At 40.5% G+C, this 13807-nt stretch overlaps 1 protein-coding gene and 1 pseudogene across 1 annotated transcript; both read right to left on the bottom strand.

The window, feature by feature from the left end:
- Positions 1-1188: 1188 nt before the first annotated feature.
- LOC135713915 (pineapple eye protein-like) lies at positions 1189-2789 on the bottom strand (annotated as a pseudogene).
- A 7735-nt stretch (positions 2790-10524) lies between these two features.
- Positions 10525-13152, bottom strand: LOC135713914 (uncharacterized). The gene has a single exon (XM_065237135.1). The coding sequence runs from the start codon at positions 13150-13152 to the stop codon at positions 10525-10527; it is 2628 nt and encodes an 875-aa protein (XP_065093207.1).
- Positions 13153-13807: the final 655 nt, after the last annotated feature.

Genomic DNA, 13807 nt, shown 5'->3' with positions numbered 1-13807 from the left:
GCTTACGCAAAAACCAGCATCATCGGGTAGGGGCAACTTTTTCCTATAAGACGATGCCATTGATTTACGTGGGCGGCCTTCGATTAGCAAGGAAAGGGCTTACAAATTTTTGTTTTCAAAAAAATTATAGGCTCTTTTCAATTGTTGGATTTGACAGATAATCTGAAATGAATTTTCGAAGATTGAAGGAACGCGTTCGTGATTTGGATGCACTGTTAACACGCAAATTCAAACAACTCAAAAATGGGTGAAAATATACCTCGTTTAGTAATTATATATAAACACTCCACTGTTCCATTTGGTGAATTTTTATAAATTTGACGCTTCGAAAATCAATTAAGATGTTCAAAAATCCCTCTGTTGTTGATCTTCCTATTTTCGAGAAGGTGGTTGTCAAAATTTATTCTTGGTATGTCAGAAATAAGTCTTGCACAATAGTATATACAAAGAAGAATACTAATACCACAAACGAAGTTACAGACGACTTTCTCCGAAGAAATGAATTAAAATAATGTGGTTCTCTGTAATAGAATTTTAGTCCACCTTCCGCCCCTCACCGCCAGGTTCGCTAGTATTTTTGTTTTGAATTAATTCAAGTTGGTTTTGTGTGCAATGATCTGGCAACTCGTGTCCTTGCTCGTGTTGACGGGGTGCTGTTTTCTCACTCATCGAAGGAAATTTTGTTTAGAGTGAGAAAGTAAGGAACAGTCAGCGCGGGAGCCGTGTGCGTTACTATAGGTGCGGCAGAAGGAATGTAGTCGACTCTGTCGTTCTCACGGTGTTCTTACGCATGATCCAACGTTTCGTCACACTAGATTATGCATAAGAACGTCGTGATAATGCAAGTGCTGGCTTGTTTCCTTCTGCCTCACCAATCACATTGATCACAGCACATACGATTCTCCGTCGGTTCGTGGTGCATTGTGCATTCTTTGTGCCATACCACCAGTCCAAACACTAGAAGTTTTGGAAGGTTCTCCCTCAGTACCTGTAAGCAGTGTGATACCAGCTGACATTCGCATGGGTAGAGAAATCCGGAACATTTTCTCGCTTTTGAGCATCAACGTCAACCCGGTCTCGAATCGCATTTCCGCTTGAGGTGGCACCGTTGGCAGTAATCTATTGCGCCGTGGGAAAGACCTGCTTAGTGCACTAGTGCTGGAAGATTCTGCAAGTTCGTCATTAAAATTAAATCAACTTTTCTTCGCTGTAACGTACTCCGGACCTGGTGGAACGTTTTCGTGGGACGGTTTTCGACCCAAAAAGCTTCAGTTTGAACTGCTTTCCAAAAGATTTCTGGGCAGGCGTCTTGGGACGCACGATCTCCACAGAGGCATCCGTTAGCGTGTTCGTGTCGGAGCGGATGACATGTTTGATCGGCTGCAATTCTACCATCGATTTTCGGCCCTGCTTTTTGTTTAACTTCACACGATAGTTGAAATCGAACACGGTCGACGATCCGGCGGAGGATGCTTCGTCTTCATTCTCCGAAGAAGTCAACGATTTGATCTTTTCCGAGCTGAGCTTCTCGAGCCTTACGACCGGTTTGACTCGAAGTAATTTTTCGACAGAAGTTCGTCGTGGCAGTGGAATCTTCTTGACCAGTTCCTCCAGACTGATTTCTTCGTTTCGAAGAAACGAACGAGGAAGAACTAGATGAAGACGTGGACAGCCGTCATTTCGACGTTGGTTTCTTTCGTGTAGAAACCAGATCGGAATCGCTGTCGTCACTGTCTATTGCGGTTCGTCTTTTCTGAGATTTGCGTTTGGTCGTCAATGCAACTGACTCTTCAGAATCTGAATCATCCGATTCAATCTGACGTCTGCCACTAGATCGGCCCCTAGAACTCCCCTCTCTGCTATCGTTACCGGCTTCCCCCATCTTGCTGCTTCCACTCTTCGGGAAGCCTCGGCTAGCTTCAAAACCGCTTCCGGCGTCTTTCGGACAATCGGACGACAAAAGGTGAAAACATAGTTCTTCGAGGGAACCTCCATGCACTGATCTTGGCGACAAGTCGAACCGCACGTTGCACAAAGGATCAGATCCCAACGCTTGCAATCGTCGTAATCTCGCCCATACCGACAGCGACACTCTTCAGCGTCACACTCCGAAGGACGTTCCAACTGATCGTTGAATACATTCGGTTCCAGCTCCCACGAGGCATCCCTCGAACAATTAAAATAAAATATTCAGTATTCAAATACCGATTCACCCACCTCCGCCGCTTCGCTTAATTTTCCGGAATATAAATGCCACGCTGATGGATCTGCTGACTAAAGTCGTCCTTGTTGCACAAAGGGCAATTGAAAAAGTACCTCGCCGATTGGGCAAACTGTGCCACGTAGCTCCGATGGAACCAGCCATTCTGACAGCACAGGTCACGAATCGATTCCAGCTTCCTGTACGGTCCCATATCATCGTAGCAAATCCCACAGGCTTCGGTCTCGGAGTGTTTCACCTTATCCACCAGCGCTACGTGCTTATCGCACCACGACTGGAACGTTTCCACGTAATGCGACAGGCACTCATTCTGCATCCCACAAAGCGTATGGAATGAACGGAAGCACTTCTTCGCGCAACACCAAACGTTTGCATACCGTTCCTTGCAGATGTAACACTTTTGTCCTCGGATACGAGCTTCCTCATTTCTGATGTCCTCCTCCATGAATCCGAAGATTCCCTCCTCGTCTTCAGGTAACAAGGTACGCGTAGCAGGTATAATGACTAGTTTTGCCACGTCTAGTAGCCCGGTCCAGAATAGAGCATCGCACCATCGTACCGCAATCATGCTCAAACGCGTGACATACAGCATCTTTAGCCGAAATAAATAATAAATTGAACAAAATTGGTTTCATCCGATCCTCCTTCATTCTCACCATCTCACCTTCAGCACGGCGATCGATTCGATGGATTTCGGCATGATTTTGGAGTAAATTTTCCTTCTTCAGATCGCCCTCGTCGAGAGCTTTCAGTTCCTCTACGGAGGAGCAAATGCATACCGAGTATGGCCACCCGAAAAAAAAAAATATAATAAAATAACGAAATTACAATGATTTTTACGGTTGAATTTCGGGCACATTATAAATTTATTGTTAAATTATTGGACGGATGAAAAAATAAATTTCGTTTTAAAAGATACAATTCTCAATGAAAATTAATTTGATGAGATCAAATTTGTTCGAGAAAAATCAGTTTTTTTATTGTTAAGATGCTTAACAACCCCCCTTTTTTACTGTACATTTCTCATATACCGTGATTTTCGTTTTGATTTTATGATAATCAACAAAAATCTCCATTCAAAATCATTGTATTTTTATTGGATTTTTTTTTACGGGCGGGTCCTGTTTGGCGTCCAACAACGATATCTTCTCGGTCGCGAATGACCATGGCTTTGGTTAGGAGCACCGACTGATGAAATCTTTAGCAACAATTGCCGCCAAAAAGCGCGAGTCATTGACAGCTCAACATCGTTTATTTGTAAGCAAATGTTAACCCGATAGAGTTGCCGTGAGGTACACTCGAAAATTTCAAATGTAAGTGCGTCAAACCAAATTTCGAGCCGCTCCGTCTGTCACTTCGTTTGTGCTATTAGTCTGTTATTTGAAATTGGCATCTTCAACCACACACTTAGAAAATAGTACCGAACTCGGTTCAATAACAACCGAGTTTTTATCTGCTGAACGCTCGGTAGTCTTCTCGGTTCAAAAAGAAACAACCGAGTGTTCGTTAAAGTTTCTTTTCCCACAACCTGTCAAACTAACCGAAAAAACTCGGATGACAAAAAGTCAATTCAAGCAGGAATAACCGAACATCGGTTTACCCAAGTATTACCGAACGCTGTCAAACAAACCGACTAACCGGTTGCAATCACGGGATTCGTTTCTTTTTGACAGCGCTCAAATCCAAAAACTTACGATGTTTCGAATCAGAAATAAAACAAGTTTTTTTTAATGAGATGCATGATTTATATTATATTTGTCAGATGTTGTTTTAATGCATAAATATGCTTTGTATTAACTATTGACAACAAACTTGAGAATTATGGCTCAGCTGTGCGGGGGGAAAGAGAGGGTTAACCCCCTTGAGGGAAACAAAAAACTTCTCACACGTCGTGATAATGCCTCCTACATGGAATTCAATCAAACATGCAGTTCCTCCAGAAGTTTTTCCATTTTCAAATCAATTCACCGTGTGACACTAACGAAAAAACACGTCTTGCGAAAAAAAAAAACACAACGCGTACCCGCGAGAAAAAATGGCTGACGATATTTGGTTTAGCTGAAAACCGAGTTTCGGTTAAAATTTCCGTCGTGAAGTTGAACCGAAGTTGTGAGTTTAACGTTTGAGAAAGTTTAGCGAATATTCGGTTCAGTTTACCGAGTTTTCTCGGTTTTCAAGTACCGAACTGGTAAATATCGCTACTTTACCGTACTTTTCGGTTCAGTCTTCATTCCTATCTGTCAAATTTAACCGAAATTTGGGTTTGACTCGGAAAATACGCCTAAAAACATATTTTTACACGAATTCTTCGGTTCGTTGTTGGTAACCGATGTAGTTCGGTAGAAAATTAAACCGACTTCGGTATTATTTTCTAAGTGTATGTGCATGTATAGTAGTTTTGCCAGAATCATAGTTAATTTGTTAACATTCATACACTAATAAAAATTCAATGATTATTTTTATGTGTCCCACACATGAATTTTTGCAATGTGATAAACAAATGATATATATGTGTTGAACACATAGTTCTTAACATAAAATTCATGTGTAACCACACATAATATTCATTTGACTCATAAATTTCATATGTATTTCTGAGTGGATTCTGTTTATGTGTGGACACATGATAACCATGTGGAATTTTACACAGAAATTCGTCAATAAAAATGTGTGGAATTTTATGAGTGTAGTCAACTATACTGAATTCATAGAAGATTTAACGGTAATAAGCGTGATTATATTGAAAATAAGTGTTTTCTGCAAAATAGTATTCCTAACTATGGCCCTTAAGTTGTCTCACAGCTGTCTACAGCAGCAGTCGATTTTTTATTTCGGTGTGAACCACCCTGTTTTCGAGACTCGCTATTATATAGTTGCTCTTTGTTCGTTGCTAGCAGTTGCTATGGTGCAAGATGTGTGAAATAAAAAACACCATCAAGTTTAGCTTCAGCCATGATGATGCTAAACCAAACCTCGGAGAGATTTTAAATTTCACTAAAGCACTCGTCGCGGATCCGGCTGAAATGGAAGCTGTTTATCGCATTGGTGAGGAAAGGGGAGTCTTCATGAAGTTCAAATCAGAGGAAGCGATGCTCTATGCTCTGACATACAATTCGGAGGATTTAATCTTCCATTGTGCGAATGGAACGACGGCAAAGGTACGCATGTCGCTGCTGGTGAATTCATCCAATATGTGCGTGTGTATGACTTGCCACCAGAGGTACCCGAAACGAGCTGGATAAATTCCTGGGGAAATATGGAAAAATTAAGCGCATCATCCGGGAGAAAATTCCAACTGATCTGTGCTTTAAGGTATATACAAGAACAAAAATTGTTGCTATAAAAATAATGCAATTTCAATTTAAAAGTTTCGCAAAATTCGTAGTTTCAACTGCGAAAATATTCAAAATGAAAATTATTTTTTTGATTTAAAAGTGTTTCTTTCAATTTTGACTTGTAATTATAAAAGTGCATTTTTTTAAAATAAAAGTTGTAGTACTTTCAAAAATACTTCTTCAGAGCAAAGTTTTTGGCAACACTGGACTTATGTTTACCACCACTTTCGACTAAAAACAAGTAGATTCCCACACTTTACTTTCACCGGTTTCTCCTAGCCCCCGGAATCGCGTTTCTGGCATGCCTCTGCTAGCTTATTTTCGACGAATTGGAGGCAATTATCACGGCAGACGGAGGGAACCAATCCAAGCAATCCAGGAGGAAATAATCAAGGTGAGAAGTTTTGGAAATGGTTCGATGATGATTTTCATTCGTTTTACTTTTGCAGTACCGTAACCAGAATGCTGCTTCCGAAGACGGTTCGCAACAGTTCTGATCCTCCTAGAAGCTCTCGATGGATTTGCTGACAAATATAGCGAAGTTTAACGGATATCGGGCATCGGAATAGATTCAGAATCTAGTAATCATGCATTAATTTATTTCAGGAGTTTGATTTAAACATGTTTATAATTTTCAGTGGAACCGATCATCTTCTCATTCCTGGAAATGACCAGCACTCACCCCAGTAGAATGTTCTACCAAATATTCCTCGCTTAAGGCTGTTGCGATGCTATTGATGTCACACCAAATGCCCGTTACCGATTCCGTTACACCATCCTCAATGTCTGTTCCGGTGTTCCCCTCATGTGGATCGGAGGAGTAAAAATGGCGTGAACAAGTTGAGCATCAGCTCATCTTGGTATCGGGAAGAGACGACATACCTAATGAATTTATTTTTACTGTTATATCGAGTAAATTTTTTATTCAAGTTTTATATTTTTACTTCTTCACCAATGACATTTTAATAGATTTTGAAATGAAAAACGATGTTATTAAATTGAAAACACTGGTTTTTTTTAACTGAAAACGTTTATTTTTAACAATAATAATGCAACATTTCATTTCAAAAGGTTGAAAAAAAATTCAGTTTTAATTTTTACACTGTCATGCTTTTCATTTGACATTAGTACAATTCAGTTTGAAAGTTGAAACTTTTAAAAGTAGTGATCGAGAAACTTTTGATTTGATAATGTATTGACTTTCATTTTGAAAGCTAACCGCTTTCTACCAAAAAGAACCAATGCAAACTTTTATTTCTATCAATGGTTTTTTTAATTTTAGCAACGATTTTTCTTTGTGTGCAGGGAAACGCGGTACACTGAACGAATTTGACATATTCCTGTTATGTGGAAGTCTAATAAATTTGCGCTATAAGATAATCCATTGAATATGATATGATTGAAAATGTGTCAGGTAAATTCTATATGAATATCTGATACATTTACAATGCTGATAATTTGGTAACTTTTATATGATCGTCATATGATAAATGAAAATCGATTAAATTATAATAATTAACTGAAATGGATTTGAAACCCATAAACTATAATAGCTAATCTATACTTTTCACATAAGCTATACTTTTCACCACAATATAATATATGTGTCATAAATCAATCGAAGTAAAGTTTATGTGAAAATAACATGAAATTTACTTCTTCTTTTGACACATATATTTAATCGATTTCTAAAAATAAATTCGAAAAATAAACATCAGGCAGTGGGAGCACAGTTGTGCCTTTTTTTTATTGTAGCTGATTTGGGATTCGATCAAGATCTGTTGAGGTGTGATGCTTTCGGTGTCTGTGCTCGATTCCACTGGGCCACGGCTGACTTCAAGATTGAGCTCGTTCAAATAGCATGAAGTAAGAACAGCTCTCCCGACATGGAATGTAGTGCAACTTTATGCTCGTTTTGCTAGAGTGAAGACAAATAGCACTGACAAATTTATGTTCCGTTTCGGTGGTGTGGTTTGTTCAAATCTTTCTTAATGCACCTGTGTGCAATAAATCAACGACTAAATTATATGATTTGACAGAACTGGCTCATGAAGTTCGAGTACTACTTAGGGCTGGAATCTGAATTAGCCGTGTAGAAGGCTTACAATTAGAATCATAGCAAAGTAAATATTACAGTAGAATCATTTTTTTTTCAATCTCAATACATTCTTTTCTGGAACCAATAATCATATGAATGAGTGTACGTTAACATCGTTGAAAATTGTTTCAATAATTTATAAAGAACAATCATGTAAGATGTAATTATTGGGAGTGATATTCATCCCAGAAAAAAACATGCAAAAACAAATGCTTGCTGTTGGATTTCTTAAAAGGCATTTCTATATGACTATTTAATGATTGGTATAGATCTGTTTACAATCTTTAAACGTCAAAAATCAAAGCAAGCTATTACAATGAGATATACATGTTTTCCTATACTGCAAAGTTAAATGACAGTCCAATAGTTTCTACATGTCTATTTACACGCGACATATCAACAAACGTCAAAAATCAGTAAAAGCAACTCCAATAAAATATACATGATTATCTTATAAGATATATATTTTAGTGAGCAATATTCATCATGAAAACAGGTATATTTTACTGAATTTTCTCATAGTGCAAACTTATATGATTTTCCATTAGTTTCTAGATGTCTGTTCCCACTCATGACATATCAACAGTTTTTCACCATGAAATATATCAGACAATATTCATATACTTCTTACCTTCGCTAACCACGTTCGAAGCAAAGTATTATCAAGTACTAAGTATGTGAAATTACGATAGAAATCATTCCATATCGCAGTCATAGTTTTTAAGTGATAATCCAATGGAATCTATCAATCATCACATAGAATGAATAAATATGCTGACATTGCTATGTTATAAGATGGATCCAATAAACGGTACATGTCGATTTGTTTCAGTGTATATATGGATGTGAAGAAGGAAATCCCTCGGGAAATCCCCACGTCATTACATTTCTTCAATCGCAAAGGAAATATATTTTATGATGGCAACAAAGATTAATATTTTCTGTGCAAGGCGGATGGACACCGGAAGCTTTCCTGCCCCAAGGGGAAGGCTCGGAAGGAACCGAAGAAGCAAGGAAGAAAGAAAGCAGCAAATTGAAAGAAAACAAAACAGCAGCAGTACGTATGCTGGTGTAGTGGTGGAATGTGCGTCGTTAGCAGCGTTGCCAGGTAATTTTAGAAAAATCTGGACCAGGTAAAATATGAAATCTGGAAAAATCTGGAATGCTCCAAAAAATCCTCTTTTTAACATAATGCTGTTGATATCAAAGTGATGTGCCAATCTCCCGTAAAAATAGGTCAGTATGAGCATCTGGAATTTATTTAAAGTACTAGAATGGTTATAAATTACATGTTTAAATAAATTATGTAAAGCAAATAACTTTTTAGCATTGCTAAAATCAACCAAAAGTTGAAAAGTATTGACACGGTGTGCCTAAAAAGTTCAAATATCCATTACGCAGCATTTCAAAAATTGAGTTAAATGTGGGTAAAAAACAGCAGAAAATATGGGTCGAATTGTATTTTTAAACTACAACTTTTATAAAAAGAATGAGAAGCAAAGAATCAAGGAAATTTGATGGGATGGATTTTTTGAACTTAAAGTCGATGTAGTCCTTGCTAAGTGATGCAGTAACAGAATTTAAAAATTTTGTTAGTTCTAAATAATTCTAATAATTACTCTGCGGTTGATCAGATTTACAGTTTAATTCTTGAAATCATACAACACACAACGCAGACCAGTAGGAAATTTTATGTTGAAGCAAAATTCACCGGGCTGAAGTGGGAATCAAAGCCTAAGATCGTGGAACTTAACCAAAGTTTACCTAAACTACGGGTAACTCCACAATTCGCATGACCATTATGCCAAAGAATAATTTTATTATATTACTAAAAATTAAAGTCTGATAGCTTCATTTTTGAAGTCTCAGGATCTTGCAATGATTCTAAATTCAGGAATTTATATTTTTCCTGCGTCCCAGATCATGCATTTTTTGTTAGTCTGAATTTACTTGGAACTCTTCACAGGATATCTTCGCCTTTTTTTTTAGTTCAATTTGAATCATCCTAGAATTTCATCATATTTCTTTTCTATATCCCCCAAATTAATCTTGAAAATATCTAAACGTTTTCAATAACATTCTAAGAGTTCTTAGCATTACCTCTTGAAATCTCTTATAAATCACTCTCCAATTCCACAACTCCCTTAAATTGGTAATAATTCAAAAAGAATTGGCTCAATTCAATCCATTTTCTCTATGAAATTCTTAAAATATTCTTAACTATTTTCTTTGTGCACTCTTCAGAATGACCGTCACACTCTTCTCAGACTTATCCGATAAGTACTTTGCCAAAATGGTTTTGAAAGTCTCTCAAAAATTGCGCTTAAAATTTTAATAAAATTAATCTCCATAGAAACATTGAACAGAATCCCTGTTCCCGTAAGCGACAACAAGAGGCGGTAAACAAATTTCCGTAAACTTAACGAACTTTATTAACAGTTGTTAAATTTTCCCTGTAGGTTAAATTTTCATCAGTTTTAAGCATAACTACTACTACTGTTAGATGTGTTCTGTGACTTACGTTTAGTGTTTTCCTTTTAATTCCGCAACGTCCGGAAAGCTGTCTTGTACGGTAGTAGTTGTTTGGGGATCCTTGAACTAACGATTCTGCCCTGACCTTTGACCTCCAACTAATGGTTTTAAGTAATACGGCAAAATCTGTGCCATAGTGTAAGTTTCAGGTTAAATTTTGAACGAACTAATAAACAGCAATAAATATCTTTTTAAATTCATTTACCTTGATAAATCACTAAATCATTTATGCTAACCAGCTAACTAACTAATTAAATTCACTATTTAAGCTCCGACTAGCTTTCAGATTAGTTTTTAACTGCATAAATATAAAGAAGTGTAAGCACGCGTAACTATGTTCACTTCTGCTGGTGTTGTATATTCTTCGCTTTTTGACGGCTCTCCATTCCACCGAATCGTACCAGTGGCGGTGTGTTCCGATGGGGTTCTGCTGAGAGCGGAGGCGCGTTCGCATATTCCGTAACACTCCCCCCCAGTACGCAGGGTCCTGGTTCCTGCTTACTCGAATTTGCGCCGACGTCCAGAACTGCAAGTTTTACCACAGGTCGTTCGTATACGTTGAGTGTAGTCTTCACCGTTGCGCTTCGTACTTGTCCGTCCTTACATTTGACGTCTACAACGCGTCCTTTTGGCCACGAGTTTCGTGGTAAATCCGGATCCACGATTATCACAACGTCGTCGATCTGGATTGGTTTCACCGGATAATGCCATTTTATCCGACGGCATATTGACGGCAGGTACTCCCGTAACCATCTTTTCCAAAAGTGGTTGGCGTAGATTTGAGAAGTTTTCCAAGTGTTGGTTAGCGTAGCGATGCTGTCGTTGTATGGCACGAGAGGTTTCGAACCATTGGACGAACCCAACAAGAAATGATTGGGAGTTAGAGCTTCGTTTTCACCGTCTTCAATAGGCACGTATGTGAGGGGTTGCGAATTAATAATATTTTCCACCTCCAGCAAGCTGTTCCGAAGGACTTCGTCGGTGGGAGATCTTGGAAGCTGCATGTTATTCAAAACTTTTTTCACTGACTGCACCAGTCTCTCCCAGCTTCCACCCATGTGCGGACTGCTCGGAGGCAAGAAGGTCCACTTGGTAACTGGTGTCACGAATTCCTGCATAAGCTTATTTTGATCGAGAGACCGGAACGCTTCGGTAAGTTCCCGCTTGGCACTGACGAAATTCGTTCCCCTGTCGCTGAAGAATTCCAAAGGAGAGCCTCGTCTGGCCACGAAGTTCCGTATTGCCATGATGCAGGAGCTAGTGTTGAGATAATGTGCAATTTCAATGTGGATGGCACGTACCACTAGGCATGTAATCAGCACGCCCCACCTCTTTTCAGTTCGTCTACCAACGACGACTTGCATTGGTCCGAAGTAGTCGATCCCGACATAAGAGAACGGTCGGAAATAAGCTGCTAGACGAGCCGATGGAAGATCAGCCATGATCGGCGGCTGCGGTTGAGCTCGGGCGTTCTTGCAGAACTGACACTGTCGACGGATTTTGTTGCACACACTTCGTAGCTGCGGGATCCGATACTTTTGTCGTAGTTCGTTGACGATGCTTTCATGGTTGAGATGGTGATAGCGTTGGTGGACAAATTGTACGACGAGTGTCGTAACCGGATGCTTCTTTGGCAGCACGATAGGATGGGCAGCATCTGAATCGATGAATTGACAGGCAGCAGTTCTTCCTTGCATACGAAGTACTCCGTAGTCATCAAGGAACGGCGAAAGTTTGTAGAGTGAACTACTTTTAAGAATAGGAATCACCTTCTTCTCGCTTGCCTCCTTGTGACAGATCAGCGACGATACTTCCTCACCAAACGTGTCTAGCTGGGCTTGTCGGTAAATGCAACATTCCGCTTCAAATAGCTCCGATTGATTGAGGATTCCGGTAGATGGTGGTTGACGCTGTAGTCTAGCTCGAAGGTTTTTCATGAATCTGAGAACGTACGCGGAGACCCGTAGAAGTTTACGCCAGTTGGAGTATTTAGCGAAGTTAAGAACGGGTTCGCCGGCCACGTGGACGTTGACCGAAACTTTCATTTCGGAGGTGGTTTCTCCATGGTTTGCCGGCTGAACAGGCCAAGCGCTCCGCTGTTCCCACAGAAATGCTGGTCCCTTGAACCAGCGGCTTGATGGTGATAGGTCGGGAGTCCGCTGCCACTTAGTGCCATCATCGGCCACGTTCTGCTTTGTTGGTACCCAGAGCCACTCTGCCTGTTCAGTGCTTTCCAAAATTTCGCCAACTCTAGCACCGACGAATTTGCTGTACCTCCTGTGATCGGATCGTAACCAGCAGAGCACGTCCCTTGAGTCGGTCCAGAAGAACCGTTTTCGGATTCCAATGCGATGGGTTTCTCCTATAGACTTCGCCAGCCGGGTTCCGATCACCGCTGCTTGTAGCTCTAATCGAGGTATCGAGACATATTTTAAAGGAGCGACCCGAGTTTTCGCTTCAACGAAGGCGCACTCAACTGTGCTGTCCTCTTCGAAACGGAAGTAAGCAACCGCAGCGTAGCCATTCTCGCTCGCGTCTACGAAGACGTGTAGTTGAATTTCGTTGAACTCACTGGACGAAGTTGTCATCGTGCGATAGCACCGAGGAACGGAAACTGTATTCACCTTGTTCAATACACTGAGCCATGTTCTCCACTTTTCCAGCTGCTGGTCGGGTATCGGCTCGTCCCAACCAATATTAGAGCGCCAGATCTCTTGCAGCAAAACCTTCAGGTACATCAATACGTTGGCAAGAAGTCCTAGCGGGTCGTAGACTGACATGAGAATCCGCAGAACTTCCCGCTTCGTGGGAACTTGCTCTCCGGATAACAGCTCCTGTCTGCATCGGTTCGGGATTTTGAACGTTAACGTGTCATTGATCGTATTCCACCACATCCCTAGAACTTTCTCGGTCACCAGCTCTCCGGTCTTGTTTAGATCCTTTTCAGGAGCTCTCTGCTCGCCCATGGAATCTACTACTTTCTTGGAGTTTGACAGCCATCCTCGGATTTCGTACCCACCTTCTGCATGTATGTATCGCACATTTTGCGCGAGCTTTACCGCCTCTGCTTCAGATTCGACACTGCTGAGCATATCGTCCACATACGTTCCTTTGCATATTGCCTCCACCGTTCCGGAAATAGAGTCCTGAATCGTTCTGCATTTCGCTTCATAACGTACTGTGCACTACTAGGTGAACAGCTGGCACCGAATGTCATCACCTCCATCACGTAAGTCGAAGGACCTTCTCCGGGAACGTCATCATCCAACAGGAATCGCTGGCAATGCTGGTCTTTGGGTCTCATCCGCACTTGATGAAACATTTCACGAACATCCCCTGACACAGCCGTACGATATTCACGAAACCGCTGAAGCACATGTGGAAGGGGCGTGACTTGGTCAGGACCTTTTAGCAGAAATGAATTCAACGAGAGGTTACCCACTTTGGCGGCGGCATCCCAGACAATACGCAGCTTGCCGGGTTTGTTGGGGTTAACCACTGGAAAGATCGGCAGATACCACGAGCGTCCAGCGTACGTTGCTTCTTCCTGCGCCGAAAGCTTGCGGATATATCCTTTCGTTCGGTAATCCAGTATTTTTTCCTGAAGAGCTTTACCTAGCG

Source organism: Ochlerotatus camptorhynchus, unplaced genomic scaffold (assembly GCF_037179485.1).
Source record: "Ochlerotatus camptorhynchus isolate MF236.1 unplaced genomic scaffold, CSIRO-AGI_Acam_v1.1 ptg000592l, whole genome shotgun sequence".
Lineage (NCBI taxonomy): Eukaryota > Metazoa > Arthropoda > Insecta > Diptera > Culicidae > Ochlerotatus > Ochlerotatus camptorhynchus.
The sequence above is the reverse complement of the archived record's forward strand: the minus strand, read 5'-3'. Positions and strand labels throughout refer to the sequence as shown.

What these genes read in the sequence shown, in the direction of transcription:
- LOC135713914 (XM_065237135.1), bottom strand. Translation starts at nt 13,152, where the DNA reads ATGGGCGAGCAGAGAGCTCCTGAAAAGGATCTAAACAAGACCGGAGAG.